We start from the raw sequence: 26,179 nt of genomic DNA on the forward strand, positions 1-26,179 counted from the left end.
AGAGGACTGGCAAAATTGGCTTAGCTAAAAAACTAGCAGAGTGTAAAACTCAGCATTTAAGCTCTTTTGTAATTGTCATTACAGAAAAAACCCACTAAAACCTATACCGGTTGATAAGCTACTCATACCCCAATACTTAGAGCATAAAGTCAGGTATAAAGGGAGGTCCGAAGTGCCAAGCTTTGCAGTACATTTTACATGGGTGGTTTATCAATAATAATCTGGAGTTACAGTAACTGACCAGTGAGTTACTGAAACACACAGTTAATACAAATGCAATTGCATTTTGTTAATTTATTGACGGTTTTCATTAGCAGTTCATGTGCTACTTACTGATTTGGAATCTTTATGGATAGACAAACAATAATCACTGAACCATAATTTGCATTCATTTTAATTGAGATTTTTTAATTTGAAAAAAGATTTCCTTGTGATACACAAGATTTAACAAGTGAAATACGTGGCATCTAACATATCTTTAATCATGATTAAGATTATTCTTTTGCATTTACTAATCAAGAATTTCAACATTTTGCTTTCAAGCTTTGTCACGCAGCATTACTTAGTCTGGTGCTCAGGGAGAAGAGTATCTACCAAAGAACAGAATGCTATTTGTTTTGTTGTGCCTGATGTAAAAGAGGAAGGGATGATCAGCAGTGAACATCTCCTCCTCCGCTAACATACAGAATGCAACCATAACCGCTGTAGCAGCTGCTGCTTCAGTTCCTTCCTCATTCACCTCCACAAAAGACTTGTGAATAACTTTGGACACGTATAAGTCGCGAGCTTCAGACATTCCAGATAGATCTGCCCTCGAACCATCAAAAAGATCTAGCATGCCTAAACTGGACAGAGGCGAGTTGAGCTCATAGTCATCTTCCAGTTTAAATTTGGGCAGACGAACATGAACATCCATTTTTCGCATAGGGTTTTGAAGTGTCCATTCTTGCAGCTTTTCTAATGTAAGTACCTGCTCCAGCTGATAGACAAAAACCAAAAACATCAGTTAGAGACCAAAACAAGAAAAGCTCAGTTACAAAGAACGGGGCCAGAGTGATCTCCTGGAGTGGTTTTGATTGCCTGGGGTGAAGGTGGGGCTGGGGGTGGGGGTTGGAAAGAAATTCCTCAGATCTTTTCCCCCAATTGGCCTGGGTTTTTTCATCTCTCTCAGGCACTCACATGGTTTTTGGATAGGGTGGAGAGTGTATATATTGTGAGACACATGTATCACGATTGTGTGGAGCAGGCTGGATGGACCAGAGAGTCTTTTCATAGAAACATAGAAGATAGGAGCAGGAGTAGGCCATTCAGCCCCTTGAGCCTGCTCCGCCATTCAATGCAATCATGGCTGATCATCCAAATTCAGTACCCGGTCCCTGCTTTCTCCCCATACCCCTTGATCCCTTTAGCCTTAAGAAATATATCCAACTCCTTCTTGAATATATTTAATGTATTGGCCTCTACTGCCTTCTGTGGTAGAGAATTCCACAGGTTAACCACTCTCTGGGTGAAGAAATTCCTCCTCATTTCTGTCCTAAATGGCCTACCCCTTATCCTTAGACTGTGACCCCTGGTTCTGGACTCCCCGACCATCGGGAACATCCTTTTCCTGTCTGTCATTGTTCATATGTTCGTATAATTTTAAACAATAATTTGTGTTGGGAGCTGGAAGTAACTACATCATGTCACATTTCTTTGCCTTGCCTCAGAAATGCTGAAAGGTTGCGTCTCTGAATGGGAAGCCAGCCATCTTATGCTTCATTAAATCCCCTTGCCACTTTTTCCACCTTCCTCTCCTGAACTTGACTCTGTGCTGGGGAATGGTTCCACAAGTGCTGGTTTCCCACTAGCTATATAGTCATTGGTCCAGATTTTGCAATCAGCGGTGAAGTGACAGCACTCACCGCTGACCTCGAAGAAAGCTACCCACAATTAACTAATGGTGTGGCTTTCACCTTTCCCAACGATAATTTCATTTTGGCGCCAACTATAGGGGATCTCGGGTGTCCAGCAACAGTGATGTCATCAAGCAGTCTAAGCAGCCAATTATATTGAGGAATTCTCAGACAGCAAACCAGGAAATAACATGCAGTTTTTATCATTCACTTTTTATAAATTTTACAGAAAGCGAAATAAAGATTGAGACATACACATGGAATTAAGGTAGAAGCAGAAATATCACAAACTTTAATTTTTAAAAATTATTTTAGAAAACTATTCAATGTTTATAATGGAATGGATAAATTTGACATTCCACAAAGATAACATTAGTTTTTCAGGGCCAGTGAGATTCTTCAGCAGTACTTATGACTTAGTATGCCATGAAAAACCCAGTTGCACTTCATTCAACAAGGCTTAACGTTTTCCGGCATCTTTACAGCGAGATGAGAGCAGAAAAAGTGGAAGTTCACATCAATTCAGTGATTTCCATCGCTGAAGATTCAACAGTACACCCCGGGGAGGAGCGGGGAATCACTGACAGCAACATCTGGATTTCAGCGTTTTCCTGTGCATATGTGGATGCCAGAAGTTGCTGAACAGTTTCATGGAGTAATGACAGCAAATGCTGACATTTCCGCTGTCACTACAACCGCAAAATTCAGGCCATTATTCAACAGCAAGTGTAGGCAAACCGACTGGAAAGCATCTCAGCCAACTCAGATTCTGTCTCTGAAGGATATCCACAATTGTGCTTGGAGGAGGGTGTGCTGGATAGCAATCACAGGTAGAATTCCTGCCTGATTTTCCTCTCCTAGCCTAGCAATGAGTTATCATTACACAGAAAGGCACTTTATAATGAACTATATAATGAATAGTGCATTATACGGTAACAGGGTGGTGGTGAATTCTAGCGTCCTTTCTGGACCTTGGTTGCAATTAGCACATGCAGCAGAGATTAGTCCTGATCTGTATGGTACAACTACTCAATGGATGAACTTGCTGAGCCATTGAAGCATTCACTGTGGTGAGCTTCAAAAAAAATACATGTATTCTAAATATAAGGGTGAATTTGGCAGAGAGAGAATAAAATCAGTATAAACTTTATACTCGAGTACTCCCTTCAGGTATGAATTTAAGCTCTATAAATAAAATCCAGTGTGAATTACAAATGATCTCGGTCATTAGCTCCTCAATCCATGTGCATGTTTTTCTGCCAAAGTGCCCAGTTTTAGAAACCAGAGCAAATCTGAGCTGCCATAGATTATGCCAATAAATTTTGTGATCACAGGCAGTTTAAAATATCGGACTGTGGATAAAGAGGAATCCCAACTGCTCTGGATCACAGCCTCACCTAGTTTGCCATTTTGGCAGGCTGGGGCTGTAAAGTGGTGATGTTTGTTCACAAATGGACCAACAAACGAGTGGGGATGTCCCAGTAAATGCCTGTGGACACCTGTGATTTGGTAGGCACCCTTACAGCATCATGCTGTGAAACAGATCTCTGTAACCAATGGTTGCTGCCGTTAAATCATTCAGCTACTCTATAAATACTCTCATTACCAAGAGCATCTTAGGACTGTTGCAAATTCAAGAGCAGTCAAGCTTCAAGCAGCTCAGAGTAAGGAGTTCCTGTGAAATCTCCTCCACGTAATGTATGTCCACACTTTAAATTATAAAAAGATACGATACCTGTTTGAGACCTGTGGAGTCATCCATGATGTCATCTGGCAACAAGATGATCATACTTAATTCTTTATCAACGTATGGAAGCTCAAGAACTTTGATTTTAACTTCAGGAACGTGACGGATATAGAACTTCTCCTGTTGGTACATCATTTTGACTGGCTTGCTTTCATTCTATAAACAGGGACATTCAATGCAGATCATTGTTTTGTAATTTATTCAAAGAAAGCATTGAAGGAGACAATTATGAGAATTATTCAAAAGAAGCAAAACAAATCACAAGATAAAAGTATTGTGAGATGTGAGAAACTATTAAACGCTGGGTGTTCAGAGAGATTTAGGTGTCCTTGTACAAGAAACAGAGTGTTAACATGCAGGTATTACCTCAGCAAGCAATTAGGAAGGCAAGTGGCATGTTGGCCTTTATTGCAAGGGGGTTGGAGTACAAGAGTAACAAAGTCTTACTACAATTGTACAGGGCATTGGCGAGACCACACCTGGAGTACTGGGCACAGTTTTGGTCTCCTGATCTGAAGAAGACATACATGCCTTCGAGGCAGTGCAACCAAGGTTCACCAGATTGTTCCCTGGGATGAGAGGGTTGTCCTATGAGGAGAGATTGAGTAGATTGGGCCTATACTCTCCGGAGTTTACAATAATGAGAGGTAATCTCATTGAAACATATAAGATACTGAGGGGTATTGACAGGGTAGATGCTGTGTGGTTGTTTCCCCTGGCTGGAGATTCTAGAACTAGGAGGCATAGTCTCAGGATAAGGGGTTGGCGGAGCAGGCTGGAAGGACCGTATGGCTTACTCTTATTTCTTATGTATAGGTAGAAACACAGATGATGCTGTAACCTGCAAAATAAACACATTGTTGTATCTGTGCATTATTTTTTAGTGCACTAGTCCTAAAGCGCCCATCATAATTGCCCAAAGTTTGACCAGAGTACTCACTGCTACATAATTACAAGTAGTAACGTTAGTAGTGAGAGTAGAACATAACTGGAGTGTTTTCTTATGGGGGAAGAATTAAAAAGACAAAGACAAAGGGGGAGAAATTCATTATTGCCCAGGAATGGGCAGTAACTTTTGAAAAGTTTGAGAATTAGCGCCAGGCAAAATTCAGTCTTATTGCAAAAATATAGGATTGGAGCGCTAAATCAAGCGCTAATGTCCTAGCTGAGTGGCGTTAAACTCGAAGCGCTGACCAATATCCAATGCAGGCTAATCACACGTCATCATTGTCACAGGCTCTTATCAGTTCTTAAAGGGGAGGTTCGTGAATGCTGCAGAACCTCATTCTCATCATTGCTGGCTGTGCAGCCATGTCAGTCAGCAGCAGCAGGTCAAGGAGAAGGAGCCGGACAATTCAAGCAGCCATAATTATGTCAGATCCATGCCCCAGGGAGAGAGCCCGCAGATTCTGCAACCATGCATTGGAGGCGTTGGTGTTCGCAGTGGAAAGATGGAGGGCAGTGCTCTACCCAGCAAGTGGCAGGAGGCCTTCGCAGCAAGTCTTCCGCACCATGTGGAGGGAGGTAGCCCAGCATGTCTCGGGCAGCACCGTGGTCCCCAGGACCCACACACAGTGCAGAAAGAAATTTAACGACTTCACTCGGGTGGTCAGGGCGAGTCAGTACCACCATCTGAACCACAGTCTGCACAAACTGCCCAAAGCACCACACTCCCAGCACACTCACCCACCAACAATCTCTACCTACCAACACTCACATCTCATACCTTGCACACAATGACAGCTATTCAACTATGTCAGGCACATCACCCACACAAATTGCTCCACACTCACTCACATACTTTCCTTTCTCTTGCAGGCTAAGGTGGCTCACAACAGGAGGGAGCAAGAGTGCACAGGCGGGGGACAAGCCGACACCCAACCACTGTCTGAGCTACAGACTCGAGTGCTGCAGATTATTGGGTGCCAGGTGGTGGGCGCTGTGGCCACCGACAACATTGACCACCTTGGGGACAAAAAGAGTATGTTCATCCCTACTCCTTCTTCTCACATCCCACTTCCCCCCTCACCCCACAAGCCTTTCGCACTTTCCAGCTAATCATGCTGTATGCATGGATTTCTCCCTTCCTGCCCCTTCCCCTCACTTTAACCCGAATCATGTGCCTTTATGCTTTCAGATACTAAGCAAGCACTGGAGCAGCCTGTCCCCGAGGGCACTGCTGAGAGTTAGGCGGGACAAAAGGAGGAAGAACACACCGCGTCACTGCATGTCTCACCCACAGGCACCAGCTCAGATACTAGCACAACGTATTCTTTAGAGGCTAGTATGGTAGTGGGATCTGCACAGGGTGATCCACCGGGGATGAGACAGCTGCAGCAAGTCCAGGAGAAAAGGGTAGCTCGGTAGCCAGCTCCCCAGAGGGCGACTTCACGCGAGTTCTACTGCACAGGACTCAGATGAGGACCTCGATGGGGAGGCCGGTAGAAGAAGGGTGATGGGCATGCACACGGAGATGATAGGTGCAATGGAAAGGGTGCCTGAGAGCCGCTCGTCAGCTTTCATCGTCAGCAATGGTAAAGAGCATGGAGGAGTCCACCTCCAACACTGCACAGAGCTCTGTGCACACCATGGCGCCCATCATTTCCACACCATGGCGCCCATCATTTCCAGTCAGCAGAGGATGGTAGACTCCCAGAGCGACCGTGGCGACCCAGACCTGATGCCGCGTGTGATGGATGATCTGGTAGCTTCCATTGCAGCACAGGCAAAAGCAACGCAACATCTTATTGCTGTAATGCAGTCTATGCTTGGTGGCATTCATTCATTCTCAGACTGCTCTCATGCAGTCTCAGCTTGATGCTACACAAGCTCTGAATGCTGCCATCGTGGTCGGGTCGACCACCAGTCACCGGGGCTTCCACGGTATCGCAGCAGGCCAGCAATGTTTGCTCCAACAGATTGTTAAGGATGCGGAGGTGCTGCCCCGAGGGAGTGTCAGTGGGTCAGTGGAGCAGGAAGCTGCTGTCTTCTCTCAGGATGACAGCATTCCTGCTCCCACCACTGGCACTCCGCCATTGCCCTTGTCGCTGCCCGTCATCCAGCCAACCCAGACTGCTGCCGCCTATGCTAAGGTGGTGCAGTCTACAGCCGGGCCTTCCAGGCCCAGAGCTGGCCGAGGGCATTGTTAAATCTGTGTGTCCCAGTTATGCTTATTATAAATCACTGGACACAGACCACAAGAATAACTTTAACAGGTCTTTACTATTCGGAGGTCAGGGCTGAACTGCCCAGCAAATCCCTACACAACACTTATATACCGGTGTGGTCACCACCGGTATTACAGTATACAGCAGCCAAGAGAAAGTAGTACATCTCTTAAGGTAGTTCTCTTAAGGTGGAACAGGTTACATACACCACAGGCGTCCTGCAAGGCCATCTGAAGTCTCCCGCACGGACACTCAGCAGCCTTCCACCAGCCCTGCTGCAGCCACTGGGCCAACACTTCGTAGGAGCACTAGAGTAGGCAAAGGCACAGTAACGAGGGGCACTAAGGGATTGCACAAGGGCAAATAGCTAATATTGTTGTTTTAAATAGGAGTTCACGGATTATTGATAAATTTATTAATTGGCTTTGGATGATTTTGTGGTGTCTCTCATTTCAGCTTGGAGCTATGATATGGCCTGCGACAGGGATGGAATGAAGGGGATGTGGTGAGCAATTGGGATCTGGGGTTTAATTTATTGGAATCGCTGTCTGATGAGACGGTCATGGACCGCCCTTCCAGAAGGCCGATTGAATGGCTGCCTCCTCCCTCGTTTGTGTTCCTCCTCCTCCTGAGGTGGTCCCACAATCCCTGGTGGCAAGGGTTGGGCCCTCATGATGGCCAAGTTGTGGAGCATGCAGCAGACCACCACAAAATGGGACACCCGCTCTGGCGAGTACTGGAGAGCTCCTCCCGAGAGGTCAAGGCAGCAGAACCATTGCTTCAGCAGGCCGATGGTCTGCTTGATGATGTTCCTGGTGGCGGCATGGCTCTCAGAGTGCTGAGCAGGAGTGTTGGGGTCGCAGAGGGGAGCCTTGAGCCAGGTGGAGAGCGGATAGCCCTTGTCTCTGACCAGCCAGTCGTGAGCTGGATGTGGCGGCTGGAAGAATGCTGGCACACCGGTCTGGCGCAGGATGAAGGCATTGTGGCTGCTGCCAGGATAGCGGGCATTCACACTGAGGATTCGCAGTCTGTGGTCGCACACCAACTGCACATTAACCGAGTGGTAGCCTTTGTGGTTATGGAAGACCTCAGGATTTTTATGTGGTCCCCGCAAAGCCACGTGGGTGCAGTCAATGGCGCCCTGCACCATAAGGAACCCCACTATCCTGGCAAAGTTACATGCACGTTCGTCCTGCTTCTCTCTGGTGATGGGGAAGGAAATATAGTCCCTTCTCCTATTGTAGGCAGCCTCTGGTGACCTCCCAGATGCAGTGATGGATGGCGAACTGAGAGATGTTCACTAGATCTCCTGTTGCAGACTGGAAGGAACCGCTGGCGAAAAAATGGAGGGCGACGGTGACCTTGACTGCCACTGAGAGAGCCGTGGTCGCCCTGATCTGAGGCTCGAGGTCTGGTAGCAGGAGGTGGCAGAGTTCACTGACCACATCCTTGCTGAAGCGGAGCCTTCTAATACACTGCTCCTCGTTTAATTGGAGGTCGGACAAGTGCTCTTGGAATACCCTCGGAGGAGAAGGCCTCCTGTTGAGAGCCCTGATGGCCCTCCTCCTCCCTCTGGCCACATCTTGCAATCTTTCTCGCTGCCTGCGCTCCCTCCATCGTAGATTCTGGAGGGAGAGGTCGACTGTCAGTACAGCCCCCCATTAATGTAATGATGTGTAGCACTTTGAAATTTTGTCAGAATAAATGTAACTAATTTTTTAGTAGCCACAGCACTCCTGGATACTAAAGAACCTTTAAATGACTGAATTAAACTCTTGCACAATTGCAAACTGACAAGGAAGCAGTGAAACAGCACTAATCTGACAGCTGTGACTGATCCCTTTAAATCGCGCCCCTGGAGCCGCCATCTGCCTGTCGTTGTCGGGGAGAGGCGCTAAGGCAGGGAGCGATAATCATTTTGGCAGATTGGGCACCGAGTGAGCGCTGCACGCTCACTGACGTCACGATCTGCTGGCACTAAAGTCCCAGGCGCTAACCATTAGCGGCGGTGCTAAGGGGCGACTGGATTTGGCGTGCGGCGCTGGATTCGTCACGCCCCAGCACTACTTTATTAGCGCCTCGTTAGCGCCTGGCGAGGATGCTAACCAATCAAATTTCTTCCCCAAAATAACATGGTTCAGTACTGATACTTTGCTTAGAATACCTTATTCAGTCTGAATGGCATCTCCTCTGTACATTGTTCATCAAACTTCTCAGCCCAGCTTCCTTTGAAGTAGATGGCATTCACCAACACGAGTCTGGTATCGCTGCCAACTGAACCTTGAGCCAGCAGGTTTTGGATCTTACCTGAATGGAAATAGATTACGGATATTGGTATAGTACACAACAGTAGCAAAAAAACTAGGAAAGGTTTAACCTTCAGTAATTTATATTCTAAATTAAACTTCAGAAGGAGAGAGAGAAATAAAATCAAATTCATAGTTGCAAATATTTTTGGTTACATCTTTTAAACAATGTTACCTCGGGATAGTTACTAAAGCAGGAGGCTTTGCCCACAGAACATCCATTAAACACACTGTTCAATTTCCCAAATAGGTTAATATCCATGTTAAATTAGAAAATAGAATGACATAGAATATACAGCACAGAAACAGCCATTCGCCCCCAACTAGTCTGTGCTGCTGTTTATACTTCACACACTTCCCCACCCATTCTATCTAACTTATCGCAGCCTTTCAGCATATCTTTCTATTCCTTTTTCTCTTATGGACTCATCTAGTTTCCTTTTGAAAGCATCCAAGCTATTTGCCTCAACCTCTTCCTGTGGTAGCGAATTCCACATTCTAATTTCTCCTTATTTCTCTATTGGATTTATTAGTAACTATCTTCTCTTAAGAAAAAAAAGCCCCAACCTGTCTAATCTTCTCCGATAGCTGTAATCTCACAGTTCTGGTACCATCCTTGTAAACCTTTTTTGCACTTCCTGCAGTGTATCTATGTCATTTTTACAGTACGGAGACCAGAACTGTGCACAGTTCTCCAAGTGCGGCCTGACCAGGGTCCTTTACAAGTTTAACATATCTTCACGACTTTTGAATTCTACAGCCCTGGAAATAAATCCCAGTGCTTTGTTAGCATTTTTAATTGTTCTGCTAATTTGTTCATCTGTATTCCTAGGTCCCTTTGCTCTTTTACGCCATTTAGTTTCTTATTTTCTAAGGTGTAGGTGACATTTCTAATTTACCTACCAAAGTGCATCACCTCACATTTATCTATATTAAAGTTCATTTGCCATACAATGGTTAGGGATTCGTTTGTATCAAAACGTTGCCAATTGGAAAATAATACACCCAATTATTCTTAAAATTCAGTTTTTTTGTTTGAACAAATCATTTTACGAAACCTCGACAGTCCCCAAGTTATGTTTTAGTACCAGGTACCAATGACAGGATTGCCAGATGGACTGCAGTGGTCTTTTCTTGTCCTCCATATCCCTACAGTTCTTATAATACCATTTATTGCTAATCTTTCAGTAGTTACAAAAAACTACTGGAGTGAAGCATGTTTATGAGCAGTGATTACACTTGATCTTCAAGGCCCTGGTCAACAATGAAATGTACCCAAAAATATCGTGTCACATAGGGTTCATTTGTAGAATTAATGATTAATTGCCTCATGAAACTTGTTGAATTAAATATTCACAATCTCAACCTCCTCAGATAAAACTTGATAAACCGTTGCAAGAGAGTATGACACCCTGATTCTTGCACATTTGTGCTCATAATAATGTAAATGAGATGTGAAAATCCCAGTACACAAAAGCAGCTGCTAATGTTTTGCTGTTGGCACAAGGTGATGGTCTGATGATGGAATGGTCTTTTCCATTTATATAGAAGGGTCTTCAGAGTTGGAAAATGGAATATGTTCTTTTTTCAGCCACTCACTGTCAGCATCAAGCATCCCCAAATGAGATACAGAATGGTAGGTGAGGGATAAGTTCCTTGTATTCTGCCCAACAGTGTATTTGAACTAATAACCTCAGAAGAACAACCTTTACTGCACAGTATACCTTTCCTACATTAGCCATATCCATGGCTTCTCAGTGAGATTGCCAACAAAGAGGGTGAATTTCCACAGAAGTTCTCCCACTCATATGCCATATCTTCAGCAAGAAAGTTGGGAAAACTGTGCAAACTTCCACAAACAGGGCAGAAATCCAGTTTTTCCAAGGTTTCCAATCTTCCTCCACCAAATTTATGGTGGACAAGTGAAAGAATCTTCGCAGAAAGTTCCCCCCCCCATACTGTCAAATTAGGGGCATGATTTGCAGTGTGAGCCTATGCCCACTGGATTGAGATAGTCCAAAGTCATTTTTGGTCACAAAGGGGAGACTTTCACAACATTAGTCTGAGCCAGACTCAAACCCCAAGTCCCAGTGATGGAAGGACAATGTGCTAACCCAGAGCAGATCCACAAGTTTGGCAGTGCAGTAACAACAACGACGTGTATTTATAGAGCACCTTTAATGTAGTAAAACATCCCAAGGCACTGCACAGGAGTGTTGTAAGACAAAAAATTTGACACCAAGCCACATAAGAATAAATTAGGGCAGGTGACCAAAAGCCTGGTCAAAGCGGTAGGTTTTAAGGAGCGTCTTAAAGGGGGAAAGAGAGGTGGTGAGGCGGAGAAGTTTAGGGAGGGAAATCCAGAGCTTAGGGCCTAGGCAACAGAAGGCATGGCCACCAAAAGTTGAGCGATTATAATCAGGGATGCTCAGGAGGGCAGAATTAGAAGAGCGCAGATATCTCCGGGGGAGTTGTGGAGCTGAAGGAGATTACAGAGATAGGAAGGGACGAGGCCATGGAGGGATTTGAAAACGAGGATGAGAATTTTGAAATCGAGGCGCTGCTTAACAGGGAGCCAGTGTATGAACTGTGTTGGTTCCTGAGTCATAGCTGGAATTGAGGCAAATGGCCCACGAGGCATTGTGTCTTGTTATTATGCCATGCGTTGGAGCAGCAAGTGGTGCAAGTCTGATTCCTCTAGTCTCCAGGCATGAATGCCTGGAATTTCCGGAAATGGTAAGTTCCACCCAAATTTACTCTGCTCTTTCCATTGGTGAGATACGTCAAAATTCCGGGTATCTATTTAACATACGGCAAAACGTAAAAACTGGAGTAAAGCAAGTGAAACTCCATGTAAACAATCAGGGCCCGCGGAAAGCACAGAACTTATGACATATTCCTTCTTTAAGTTCCTGTTTCTGTATGAAAATTAAAGCTTGAAGCCATCAAGCGTTCATTTTTGCACATTAGGCACAACATTAAGAATTTGAATTTACTGCCAATCTTTCTAATGCCATAAAGATGCATTCAAAGAAAATGTATTGTCAGTCTCAGTGAAGAGAAACCAGAAAAGGGAAAAAAACACCATAAAACATCAGGAAAATGGTCTTGAGTCATGTTGACCAGCAGATTTTAGGGCTACATTTACAGCCCGTTCACAACTGGCATCAATTCAGGAATTTTGGGTCATGGGGGCGGGGCTGTTATTTAGCAGCAGAGGTTTTGGCAATGTGTGTAAAAGATCGATGAAATACAGGCATAGTGTGAATACGGGCAGAAGTCACACCCAGATTTCCTCAATATCTTTCACTGAAAGTCAGCATTGCGCCATAGTTATAACGTTGTTTCCGCACAAGTTTACAAGATTTACGGTTGACGTGTGCATGATCAGATTACATTAGCTTTCTGTAACAAAGAGCATCATTCTTCAGAAAGACAGACATCCAGGTAGCGCTGGATGTATTAAGCATATTTTTGCACACGCTAGAAGTAATCCAAAGTTCAGCTAAAACCAGGACACAACTGTGTACAGCCAGTATAACCTATAACCTGGCAGGGACAATGGAGGTCACATTGTTCAACTCAATTCACTTTGTCAGCAGGTTAGGTACAACAAAGGCACACTAGTATATTGAAACACAGCGGCTCTGGCTTAAGTCTGAGACAATTAATTTATTGTTGGCACCCACTCTGGCTTCTGAATCCAATTTCATTCTATATAATATATTAACGTAGCTTTTACAAATTCACACTGCTGTTCCTGGGGGGCTAAAATCATAAAATCTACCCTCTGTTCTTTATTAGAATTTATTTAAATATACTGATCAGCTTGCTGATCCAAGGATTTATACTTGCTTTGCATTTTTTTTTTTTTTTTTTTTTAATCGATTTTTGCATCGCCACCAGTGTGCAAGCGACTGAATGTGTCGGACAACTTACCCTCAGTCTGCGCGTCCACCCATTTATTGATCTCCTGTCTTGTTTCATCTGCAGCAGTTAGGAAATCAACTCCAGACATGTCTGCTCCATAGTGTTTCATGGAGGATTGACAGAATTCCTGCACAATGGAAACAGGGAAAATTAGTAATACTGTCCTGTTTGGAAGCTTTTGAAGAACTGATTTAGAAATGATCAATTAGTGGATCACCAGAATTGGCACAGTGTGTATACCAGTAATGTCAAAACAATGGCATTAGGTATACCTCTGTCCTTTGAAGGGATTATTGTGAGGATCCAAGAACAACATAACTGGCATGAGTCTTTCAGCTTGGTTCCTGGTAACTGGAAGAATCTGGGAGCAGGTGATCGAATCACAACTTACTTCTTGGAAGTTATAGGTCTTCTCCCCATAGAGTCGATTGGCCACTTTCAACAGGTACGGAACATCTGCTCGGTTAATGTCTAATTGCATTTTCTGGAATCCAGAATGGAGATCTCCAACTTGATCAAAGTGGAGAACCTGGTATCAGAATACATGGACAAAACAAACATCAAGCAATGAAGTGAAAAAGGAGCTACAAGTTATAATCATCCTCTTTCAATTTTTGTCCGCCATTTCGTTTTTAGCCAATTTTCTTTGACCCCTTCCCAAAAGGCTTTTATTCTGTGCTGTGATACTGTTCTACACATGCTGATCACCCTCCAGTATCTCACCAAAAAAAGCCATTCTTCAGGTCTAAGCCTAGAGAGTGAGTGTCAACAACTTATTCCACCACCGGGCCGTGTCTGTTAAGCCAGATTCTGCTCTTACCCAAAATTGACACATGAACAGCAGAGGTCACTGAATAGTGATCAGGAGCAGTAACCCTGGTGGATGTTTCCCTCCCTACCATTGCTAATTCAGCTGAGATCAGTTAATTCAGTGTATTTGGAGTTTTGCAAGAGCAAGGACTTATCAAAAAATAGTGCACACGCCAGACAGTTAAAAATAAATTCAGCTACCTCTTTTGCTCAGAGTAAACTCATACATACCTTTGCCATTTGAGATGCAGTATTATTTTTTACTCCAAGATAAACCATGGCCAATGCAGTGGAGATGCTGAATGGAGAAAAAAAGATGTTGCCAGCTTGATTTTTTTCAATCAGCTTTCTGAATAGGTCAAGGGTGAAATGGCAATTTGCTTTGCTCAGGCCCTCCATTGTTTAAAACTGTAAGAAAAATAAATATAAAGCACAGATGTTCAGAATGATTTTAGTACAATAAGGTTCTCAAGAAAGTTAATGAATTACCAGGGTTTGCAAGTGACTTATGAAGAATCACAAACTGGGTGTTGGTCTGCAATGAATCATTTACAACCTTCTCTGTAGAAATGGTCTCAGGGTATTTATTCTTTACATGTCTAAAATTCAAATATTATCGTTTCTCCTTAACCAACATGTTGAAGCAACCTCGGTTGATTAATGCACATCAGTGAAACAAAGACTTCAGTCTTAAGGCACATCGAGCAAAACCAAAATATATACAATATTTGGAGAAATTAAGAAATAAAGGGAAATGGTAAGGCCTCAGTATAGATCACTGGAGATAGTGAGGTGATAAATACTGCATGACTAAGACTGCCTACTTCCACCTCCGTAACATCGCCCGACTCCGCCCCTGCCTCAGCTCATCTGCTGCTGAAACCCTCATCCCTGCCTTTGTTACCTCTAGACTTGACTACTCCAACGCACTCCTGGCCAGCCTCCCTAGTTCTACCCTTCATAAACTTGAAGTCATCCAAAACTCTGCTGCCCATGTCTTAACTCACACCACGTCCCATTCACCCATCACCCCTGTGCTCGTTGACCTACAATTTCTTCCAGTTAAGCAACACCTTGATTTTAAAATTCTCCTTGTTTTCAAATCCCTTCATAGCCTCACATTTCCCTATCTGCGTAATCTACTCCATCCTTACTACCCTCCGAGATATCTGCGCTCCTCCAATTCTGCCCTATTGAGCACCCCGATTTTAATCGCTGCACCATTGGTAGCCGTGCCCTTAGCTGCCAAGGCCCCAAGCTCTGGAATTCCTTCCCTCAACCTCTCCGCCTCTCTTTCCTCCTTTGAGAAGCTGCTTAAAACCTAGCTCTTTGACCAAGCTTTTGATCATCTGCCCTAGTATCTCCTTGTGGCTCAGTATCAAATTTTGTTTGATAACAGTCCTGTGCAGCGCCTTGGGATGTTTTACTACGTTAAAGACGCTATATAAATACAAGTTGGTGTTGTTGCTCTTATACAGTGTTGAGAATTTAATGTTAAACCATTAAGCATCAGGTCAGCTATACTATAAGCCAGATACAGATAAGACCTTCCTCAAATCTGCCTAATAAACATGCTTTAAAACAGAAAATATCTTCTAATAAAAATAATATCCTTATAGATTTCTCTACAACAGCTTTCAATGCTAATCTGCAATTGGCCAATAAATTGTGCAAGGTAAAAATGCGCACTTGGCAGCCTTTTTCTACTCCTTGCTCTTCCTCCCCGCAACACACACATATGGAACGTCCTTAACTGGGTCCATATGGTCTAGATAGCAATTGACAAAGTTCATCCCGTCAGGCAGATTGATGCAGCCATCGGCCCCTCAAGCCCATTTCACCATTGAATTAGATCATGGCTGATCTTGTGACCCTTAGTTCATTGGGTTTAACTTCCATCGGGTAGCTTATGACTCTTAAGGTCATCGAACAGATTACTGAACATGCACAACCATACGGACTTCATCCTTATCAGATTCTGTGTCATTGTCTAAAATTATCTTTACATTCAGTGGTCAGCCACCTTCCATTATTCATTTCTCTGTCCTCGATTAATCTGAAATACCTTCCTGTGCAGCTGGTAAAGTAAGCCATTTAAAATGTTAAAGACTTCTGCTTTTATCTGGTTTGCTCCAGGTGTTATCATGTGCCTAAGGCTTCTAAAGGCTATGTGCAGTAGTGCACACCGCTTTCTCAGGCCAACTGTCTTCACCCATGTTGCTACATTTTATCCTAACCAAAATGCTTGCAGCAGCCATTCTGCCTTGCTTTCACAGAAGAAACTACAAAAGCAAATATAATTTCTCCAACGTACACTGATAGTTTAAAAGAGCTTCCCATCACTACCTTCAAATATTTTTCCTTGTGCATACTATTATTATAGGTATATATATGTATTGACAGATCACAAGATAATTACGGATGAGGAAGACCATTTGACCCACATTAGTTCATCCATCCACAGCTACTCTACAGTCCTCCCATTGCATTATCGAATTATTTCTTAAATGTAACCTAGGTTTTCACCTCTACTACTCCATCTGGAAATCTATACCAAGTGTTGATCACTCTCTATGTTAAAAAGAACATCCTGATATCAGTCCTAAAGTTACCTTTTACTAGTTGGAACCTTTGTCTCCTTTTCTTGCTTTCACAATTTAAATTAGTGTTTCACATTTACCCTTTCCATAACATTTACTATTTCATATGACTCTATAAGATTACCTCTCAGACACCTCCTTTCCAGACTGGACTATTCACATATCTCAGACCACAGCAACCAGGGGGGTCAATCTCATCAATCTTCTCTCTGCTGCCTCCAGCACTCAAAGGTTTCAACTGTGTCTTGGTGACCAAAATTGGACGCAGTCCTTAAAGTGTGATCTAACCAGAGCACTTATGGTTGGTTCATGACTTCCTCTGATTTATATTCAACCGTTTGGCTATGTAGTTCAACATTCTATTGGCTTTGTTAATTGTTACACTGCATTAGTTATAAATGTTTAGCATTGAGACTACCAAGGTCTCTTTCTATTTCATTCTTAGCTATTTCAGTACCATTCATGAAGCACCAGTGTTGCATAGAATTTTTACATAGAATTTTACAGCACTGAAACAGGACATTCGGCCCAACAGGTCTCTGCTACATGAGCCTCATCCCACCTTACTTCATCTCACCCTATCAATATATCCTTCTATTCCTTTATTTCTCATATTTACTTATCTAGCTTCCCCTTAAGTGCATCTGTGCCATTTACCTCAACCACTCCATGTGGTAGCAAGTGCCACATTCTCACCACTCTGAGTAAAGAAGTTCCGCCTGAATTCCTATTAGTGACTATTTTATATTTACAGCCCCTAGTTTTGGACTCCCCCACATGTTGAAACATCTTCTCTACTTCTACCCTATCGAACCTCTTCATAATTTGAAAGGCCTCCAAGGTCACTTCTCAGTCTCATCTTTTCTAAAGAAAAGTGCCCCACTCTGTTCAGTCTTTCATGATAGTTGTACAATCGCAGTTCTGGTATCATCCATGTAAATCTTTTTTTTGCACCGTCTCCAGTGCTTCTATATCCTTTCTGTAATATGGAGACCAGAACTGTGGACAGTACATCATGATTTAATCGAAGTTCCGTATACATTTAACATAACTTCTCAGCTTTTGAATTATATTCCACTTGTTTCTACTCTTCAACCTGTTTATTATCCATTTCTAGATTTACCCTAAAACCCCACACCTTTGAGTTTGAATTAAAAACTTACATGAGGGACTTTGTCAAATGCCTCTTGAAACACTAAACCATAATATTTTCCACAGTGCACATGAGAGGATTCTTCCTCAAAGAAGTCAAAACAGGTTGGCGAAGCATGATCGTCCCCTTCTGAATCCGTTGTCTACTGCTCTCTAGGATATTATGAGACAGATGCTCCTGATATTTACTCCTGATTTATTTTTACATTGAATGGAGATTGTAGTTGCCCATGTCTGTTTTATCCCCTTTTCTGAACATGGGCACTACACTGACCTGCTTGCAATCTACTGGTGCCTCCCCAGTGTCCAGCAAATCCCTTATAATGGTAGTCAATGCCTCACAAATCTCATCCCTAGGCTCTTTCAACAAACTGGGGAAAATACCATGGATTCCCAGTGATTTATTCATCGGGAGCCTGTTCAGCTTGTCTGGGACTTCATCTCATTTATATCAGTCGTTAGTTTTACTTTGCTTTGCTCTGTTTGCAGTGGCCACGTTTCTCAGATCCTCCCTTGGGAATATTTGCAGGAAGTAATCAGACAATATTGACAATCCTCAATTTCAGTTCTGCTTACATATTTTATGGTTTTACCTCTTCTCTGACTGTCCTCTTACTGTTACAAAACTGAAGGAATGTTTTACTATTATCTTCAGACTCTGTTACTATGGGATTTTTTCCATGCCTCTCTTTGTCCCTCAGATCGCCCATTTGACCGGTTTCTACATTTAATAATATTTCTCCCAGTAAACATTGTGCCCTTTCTGCAGGTTTTGAAGAAGTCATTTCCCTAGGTTTATTTGTTAATCAATGTTGGGACATGTTTGTTCAGCCTGAGCTTATTAGTTTTCAGTATGTACTTATATTGCATTTTCAGCATTACACCTTTAAAGGTATTCCAGTTGTTCTCTACTGAAGTGTTGTTGGAACATTCACCACCAATCTATAGACTTTAATTTTTCCCTCATTTAATTTATCCTGTGTAAAGTTATATACCAAGCTTCTGGTCTTGGGTATATCTCACTCACAGTTCATGTTAAACTTTATCTACTATAGGTACTGCCCCAGGGGTGCTAGAGCTGGTCTGGATCCTCTACACCAATCCAAGGCTAGCACATTTACCAACTCTGAATCGAAAAAACTCAGGTATTTCTGTTTATCTTTGATTGATTGAAGTCTCCCATTAAAATAACCTTCTTGTTCTTGCATATCCTTCCTCCCTCTTAATGGAGTAATTTGTCCTTTTTATGTTGGTCTGGGGTTCTGTATTGTACCCTAGTGTTGGCTGGGATTTTACGCTTGAGAATTCTACCCAGAGCGGATCATTCTGTAGCTTTCCCCCTGCCACAGGGTTGACTTTAGTTCCTGCCCAGCTGCCCCTGACCTATCGCTCTATTCCATATCGGAAATGAACAGCTCGATCACAATTGCTAAAGCGGGACCGTGTACATTGCCCTCTCCCCGGTAGCGCTTGTTCACAGTTCAGTACAAGAGAGAAAGGACAGATTACACATGGGGAGAAGTGGACCATGTTTATCTGCTGCACTGAAAGGGAACTGATCATGAAGTTAGCGAAGGTTTGCAGCGCCGACACGGAAATGTAGTGACACTAAAACCCCTGGCTCAGATATAAAGACACTTACCTTATGCGCCGCAATCGTTCAACATCCAACACTTCCACTCACTGTGTTCTCTTCGCTCTGTGCGTCACCTGCTTTTAACCCGGAGCAGCCGCCCTTCCACCCTGGGATTGATAGGACTCCTCTGTTGTCCATCACACCGGGGGCGGTCCTCTTACTGGGGAGCCAAGGCGTTTCGTGCTTTATTTAAAGTTGATGCGGAATTAAAACCTGCAGAGCTTGTGATAAGTGTACGTGACAAATTAGAAAACCACCAGAAGCTGACACAGCCCCAAAACTACAGCACCCCTGAATATAGCCTCGGACAGGTAGTTACACTGAGAGTGCAGCAGGGTAACGGTGCTCAACCTTGAAACTTCTGAGACCCCCTCCCCTGCTATAAAAATTCCACAGACCCCCTGTAACACAGTATTCTGTATTAAAAAATTATACAATTAAACATATATATTTATTATTATTTTTGTTTTACTTAATGTGAAACTTGTCAATGACTGTTCTCATAGTTTTGATGGGACAGAGGGTGACAGTATAACTTCAATATTCTCACTAAACGGGTTTGTAGCCCAAAGGTGTGCATGCTATTTGGCTGCACTCGCCCCGAGCGAGCAAGGGAAGAGCGTGAAACGGCGACCCCAGTGCTGGGCCGGGTGCAAGGGCTTACTGAGACGGGGAGGGCAGTACCGAGGCTGTGTGGCTGCACGTTTCCCGGACGGAGTGGCAGCAGTAAAGCACAAGACCACTTTCCGACTGATAAATCCGCCGGCCCGCCACCGACCGTCTTGGGTGCCTCATTTATGCTCGCCGGGGCGAAGGGGCACCCAATGATACTGGAACCAGCCCAGTCGGCCACCGGGAAGCCAGGCGGCGATCCCCGAGACCTAGTGAGGCGGATCTGTTAAAACCGCGGGGATCAAAGCTGTCATCTGCGGGTGCACCAGTCACCTTGCCTCGGTGATTGCTTTTCAGTTCATCTGTCAGCACTTCTGACTCCGATTTGGCAGACCCCGGTTGAGAACCCCTGCAGTAGGGCAGAGCTTTGTTACAACGAAAGCTGGCCCAGCCCCAAAACTTGTAACCCACCCCTCACCCTGAATATAGCCTCTGACAGGTAGTTACACTGAGAGTGCAGCAAGGCAAGGCTTTGTTATAGCCAAAGCTACAGGTACACCCAGAATTTCATCACTTGTGGAGCTGAAGATTTTGGCAAATATTGTGAGGATTTCCCCTGATGTGAATGGGCTCAATATTGTGAATATGTCTTGCTGTTCTCTTGCTAAATCTGATTCTTCAATTGTTTTGAAAGGGAAGATCAAAATCCTCTTTTTCAGCACCTGCTAAAAGAATAAGGGGGTGAATTGCAGCGGGGTGTAATAAGAGCCTAAGAGTATAAGAATTAGGAGCAGGAGTAGGCCATACGGCCCCTCGAGCCTGCTCCGCCATTCAATAAGATCATTGCTGATCTTCAACCTGAACTCCACTTTCCCACCCGATCTCCATATCCCTTGATTCCCATAGATTACAAAAATCTGTCAAAGCCTTGAATATACTCAGCTTCCACAGCTCTTTGGGGTAGAGAATTTCAAAGATTCACAACCCTCTGAGTAAAGAAATTCCTCTTCATCTCAGTCTTAACTGGCCGACCCCTTATCCTGAGTCTATGCCCCCTAGTTCTAGACTCTCCAGCCAGGGGAAACAACCTCTCAGCATCTACCCTGTCAATCGCCCACAGAATCTTATATGTTTCAATGAGATCTCCTCTCATTCTTCGCCTGAAGGTCCACCTCGACACAAGAGCAGCAGAAGCCACAGGGAAACAGCATAAACACCCGTTACACCTGTAACGATCAATAACATGTCATTCTATAGTGGACACTAGGTGGAGCCGTAGAGCTGTGTAGAGCTGTATGTATAAGACTACACTACCCAGCTGTATAGATATTAAGACTACATTACCCATGAGGCACTAGGCTACCCACAAGGCAACAGTCAAGATGGCAGCCTGCACACGAGCACACATGCTGCATCTCTACAGATACTGTACCTAGAGAACGTGTACTGAATAAATGACTAGCTAGAAACTAGCTGTGTTCATAATAAGAATGTCTAGTTATTAATCAACATAACATGGTACCAGGGTGGTGAAGATCTGCTGAAAATTGTGAAAAGCGAAATGGAGAATTTGAAGCCACCAGAGCGTTTGAAACTCACAGGAACTTTCGACTACAATTGGCAGACTTTTAAACAACAATTCGAACTCTACATTGCAGCCATCGGATTCGGTACAAAGCCAGACGCAAGGAAGATAGCGTTGCTGCTTACGGTTGCAGGCCCACAGGCGATAGAGGTATTTAATACATTTGTATTTAATCCAGCGGAGAACAGAGAAAAATTAGAAGATGTGCTAAAAAAATTTGATGCACATTGTTCTCCCAAAAAGAATGAGACGTATGAAAGATACATCTTCCGTTCTCGGACACAGCAACAAAATGAGACTTTTGATAGCTTTATAACTGATCTGAAACTGAAAGCACAGACATGTAATTTCTCTGAGCTCAAAGCATCCATGATTCGTGACCAGATTGTGTTTGGTATTCATGATAAAAAAGTCAGGGAACGTCTGTTGAGAGAAACCGAACTAAATTTGGAAAATGCAGTGAAAATATGCCAAGCCAGCGAGCTAGCTCAAAAGCATGCGAAGACTTTCAGTGAAATCAATAATGATGCGATTGTAATGAGTGATAATGCTGCTGTCGGTGCTGTGTCCTACAAGGGGAAGAAACATGGGCAGAACAGAAATGAAAAGCAATCGGAGGATGAAATTTCTAATTGTAAACGCTGTGGTTACAAACACCAGTTAAGACAATGCCCAGCGTTTGGAAAAATGTGCACAAAGTGTAATGGAAAGAATCACTTTGCCAAACAATGCTTTTCAAAAGTACAAACTAAGAAAGGGCAACGAGTTAATGTAATTGAGGACACTGATTTAAGTGAGACATTTTTTGTAGGAATGGTGTCATGTGACAATATCAAAAAGGATACAGAAAATGTGCAGCCCTCAGAAATGGACAATGCTGAACATAAAGTCAATGCAGTAAAAGTGGACAAATGGATGATCCCACTGCAGATAAATGGAGCATTAGTTACATTGAAACTGGACACTGGGGCAAAAGCAAACTTAATCAGTATGAGTGACATAAAAAATATGAAAGAAAAGCCCAAAATACAGAAAAAGTCAGTACTACTGAAGGACTATAATGGACAGAAAATAGATAGCTTAGGTGTATGCACACTTAAAGTGACAGTCAAAGACAAAGTGCATCATCTCATGTTTTCTGTTGTGGCTGAAAGACTTGATTCGATACTAGGTGACAAAGCTTGTGAAGACTTAGAACTGATCAAGAGAGTCTACCGTATAAACTGTGCCATAAGCAGACCAGATGACTCAGGTGATGAAGCAGAGAGCCCATCAAGGATGAAAAGGCCAAAGGGTATCCATGTCTTCAAAAAGCCTAGTTTCTCCAAGAAGAAAGAAAAAGACTTTAAGGTCAAAGAGAAGCCAAAGGAAGAAAAGCACAAAGAGGAAAAACACAAGGAGAAAAAGTCCAAAGATATAACCGCAGCAGATGTTGTTAAGCAGTGGAAAGAGAAAAAGAAAAAGAAGAAGCCTGCACCAGAGCAGGAAGCAGTTCCGGTGGATACTCCTTCTTCCCTCAGGCCAATCTTTGGTGTTCCATTAGCCGAGGCTGCTGAGAGGACTATGCTGTATGATGGGATCCAGCTGCCAGCAGTTTTTCAAGAGTGCATTGACTACATTGAGAGTTATGGCATGAAGAGTGAAGGAAACACTGAAACCCTCTCCAAGCAAAGATCGCAAGGAGACCTCGATCTATACAAGAGCAGATTGATGACAATGCCGCAACTGCATCTTGTCATTCACCGCCAGAACAATCTCATGAAGACACATCAGACTTACCCGTGTTGAGAAGATCCACACGTGAAGTAAAAGAGCCTGATAGACTTAATCTTTGAGTACAATGTAAAGCTTTGAAAATGTGTTGACTGTTTTGAAAATGTTTATGTTTATAGAGCACTAACAAAAGTGTTACTGATATTATCTTTATTGTTTTCTTGAAAGTTGATTGATATTGATTTTGTTAAACCTCAAAGAAAGGGGGATGTAACGATCAATAACATGTCATTCTATAGTGGACACTAGGTGGAGCCGTAGAGCTGTGTAGAGCTGTATGTATAAGACTACACTACCCAGCTGTATGTATATTAAGACTACATTACCCATGAGGCACTAGGCTACCCACAAGGCAACAGTCAAGATGGCAGCCTGCACACAGGAGCACTCATGCTGCATCTCTACAGATACTGTACCTGGAGAACGTGTACTGAATAAATGACTAGCTAGAAGCTAGCTGTGTTCATAATAATAATGTCTAGTTATTAATGAACATAAGAACACCAATTCCCAAGGATTCTGCAGCTCTTCAGGGAAGACAGGACACTGAGGGCCGGGGTGAGGAAGGGGGAAATCGGGGGCCGGGGGTGGGGGAGAGGTGAAACCGAGGACAGGGGAGGGAGAGGGGAAACCGAGGGCGGGGGGGGGAGGGAGAGGGGAAACCGAGGGCGGGGGGGGGGAGGGGAAACCGAGGGCGGGGGAGCGAGAGGGGAAACCGAGGGCGGGGGAGCGAGAGGGGAAACCGAGGGCGGGGGAGCGAGAGGGGAAACCGAGGGCGGGGGAGAGAGGGGAAACTGAAGGCGGAGAGGGGAAACTGAGGGCGGGGGGGAGAGTGGGGAAACCAAAGGCGGGGGGGGAGAGAGGGGAAACCAAGGGCGGAGAGGGGAAACCGAGGGCGGCGGGGGAGAGGGGAAACCGAGGGTGGGGGGGGAAACCAAGGATGGGGGGGCGAAGGGAAACAAAGGGCGGGAGGGGTGAGGGGAAACCGTGGGCGGGGGGGGAACTGAGGATGGGGGGGCGAAGGGAAACAGAGGGCGGGAGGGGTGAGGGGAAACCGTGGGCGGGGGAGGGAGGGGAAATGGAGGGCGGGGGGCATAGAGGGGGAACAGAGGGCGGGGGAGGGAGGGGAAATGGAGGGCAGGGGGGAGAGGGGAAACAGAGGGCGGGGGGGGGAGGGGGCAGGGAAAACCAAGGGGGGGACAGGGGAAACCGAGGGTGGGGTGGGGGTGAGGGGGGGCGAGAGAGGAAACCGAGGGCGGGGTGGGGGGAGAGGGGAAACCGAGGGCGGGGGGGAGAGGGGAAAGTTGGTGTCAGATGACGTCAGTTGATGACGCTTCATCTGCTGGTTTTCTTAAAGGGACATGATCCATTTATTTTTGACAGATGATTTGACAGTGTTTGACAGCATTAAGGTGCTGCCAAACACTGACAGTCACTGTACAAAGGTGAGCCCTTGCATCCAGACTCTCCAATGACACTCTCCTTAGGATAAAACAGATTGCAGCTGCAGGTGAGGGTACAGAAGCGACCTGTCACTTCTCCCAATGAGGTGAGGCCACACAAACACTTCAAAGCTTGTCACCTACAGAAAAACCTAAACACATTAAAAATGACCCGCTCCCATTCTTTTTGATTTTCCCAGCAGTCCCACCTCCAGACCCACCTCCTCAGGGCTGGTAAAATCCAGCCCAAAGTATTTGTTTAATTGCTCTACCATTTCCTTATTCTCCATTATAATTTCTCTCGTCTCAGCCTGTAAGGGACCCACATTTACTTTCGCTAATATTTTCCTTTTTACATACCTGTAGAAGCTTTAACAGTCTGTTTTCATGTCTCTCGCGAGTTTACTCTCATTCTATTTTTCTTTTCTTTATCAATTTCTTAGTCCTCCTTCGCTAAATTCTAAAATCCTCCCAATCATCAGGCTTACAACTCTTTTTGGCAACATTATAAGCCTCTTCCTTTAATCTAATACTATCTTTAATTTCTCTTGTTAGCCATGGTTGGACCATTTTTCCCGTGGTGCTTTTATTTCTTAAGGGAATGTATATTTGTTGCAAATTATGAATTATTTCTTTAAATGTTTGCCATTGCTTTTCCACTGTCATATCTTTTAATCTAGTTTCCCAGCCTACCTTAGCCAACTTGCCTCTCATATCTACGTAGTTTGCTTTATTCAGGTATAGGACCCAAGTTTTGGACTTAACTAAATCACTCTCTAACTCAACATAAAGTTCTATCATATTATGATCACTACTCCCCAAAGGCTCCTTTACCACAAGGTTATTAATTAACCCTGTCTCATTGCAAAGTACTAGATCTAAAATAGCCTGTACCCTCATAGGTTCCTTGACATACTGATCTAGAAAATTATCTAGAATGCATTCCATGAACTCTTCCTCTGCACTATTTCTGTAAATTTGGTTTGCCTGGTCTATTGAAAGATAAAGTCCCCCATAATTACTGTATTACCCTTGTAACATGCATATCTAATTTCCTGATTGATACTCTGCCTGACACTACAACCACTGTTAGGAGGCCTATAGATTACTTCCACTTGTGTTTTCTTCCCATTGTTGTTTCTTAGCACCACCCAAACTGATTCTACATTTTGTTTTTCTGAGCCAAGATCCTTTCACTCTACTGTCTTTATTCCCTCCTTTATTATCAGGGCTACCCCTCCTCATTTTCTATTCTGCCTGTCTCTTCTAATAGTCAAATATCCTGGAATATTTAGATGCCAACCTTGGTCACGCTGAAACCACGTATCTGTAATGTCTATTAAGTCAAACCCATTTATTTCTATCTGCGCTATTAATTCATCTATTTTGTTGTGAATGCTTCATGCATTCAGATATAGTACCTTTAGCTTTAACTTTTTTCTATTTTTCCCTGATGTCAGTTTAGTCACTAATGCCCTAATACCTTTATTAATCTTTCTGTCCCTTCCTGACCCACTCTGCTTA

The 26,179-nt window shown here is 43.9% G+C and overlaps 1 protein-coding gene across 1 annotated transcript; it reads right to left on the reverse strand.

Annotated features, from left to right (window-relative positions):
* Window positions 1-391: 391 nt before the first annotated feature.
* Window positions 392-19,341, reverse strand: LOC147117815 (leukocyte elastase inhibitor-like). The gene is made up of 7 exons (XM_085989159.1): window positions 19,250-19,341; window positions 14,087-14,263; window positions 13,437-13,574; window positions 13,055-13,172; window positions 8,974-9,116; window positions 3,631-3,798; window positions 392-979 (listed from the first exon to the last, which is right to left on the reverse strand). Exons 2-7 carry the CDS (start codon window positions 14,252-14,254, stop codon window positions 575-577), a joined length of 1,140 nt encoding a protein of 379 aa, XP_085845285.1. The 5' UTR covers window positions 14,255-14,263; window positions 19,250-19,341; the 3' UTR covers window positions 392-574.
* Window positions 19,342-26,179: the final 6,838 nt, after the last annotated feature.

The sequence above is a fragment of the Somniosus microcephalus genome, chromosome 5 (genome assembly GCF_052327205.1).
Source record: "Somniosus microcephalus isolate GS21.2 chromosome 5, FLI_Smic_1.0, whole genome shotgun sequence".
Taxonomy (NCBI): domain Eukaryota; kingdom Metazoa; phylum Chordata; class Chondrichthyes; order Squaliformes; family Somniosidae; genus Somniosus; species Somniosus microcephalus.

Coding starts and splice junctions, on each gene's coding strand:
- LOC147117815 (XM_085989159.1), bottom strand. CDS start 14,254: ATGGAGGGCCTGAGCAAAGCAAATTGCCATTTCACCCTTGACCTATTC. Junction 9,117..13,054: donor GGTGGACGCGCAGACTGAGG/GTAAGTTGTCCG, acceptor ATTTCCATTCAG/GTAAGATCCAAAACCTGCTG. Junction 980..3,630: donor ACTCCACAGGTCTCAAACAG/GTATCGTATCTT, acceptor TTTGTCTATCAG/CTGGAGCAGGTACTTACATT.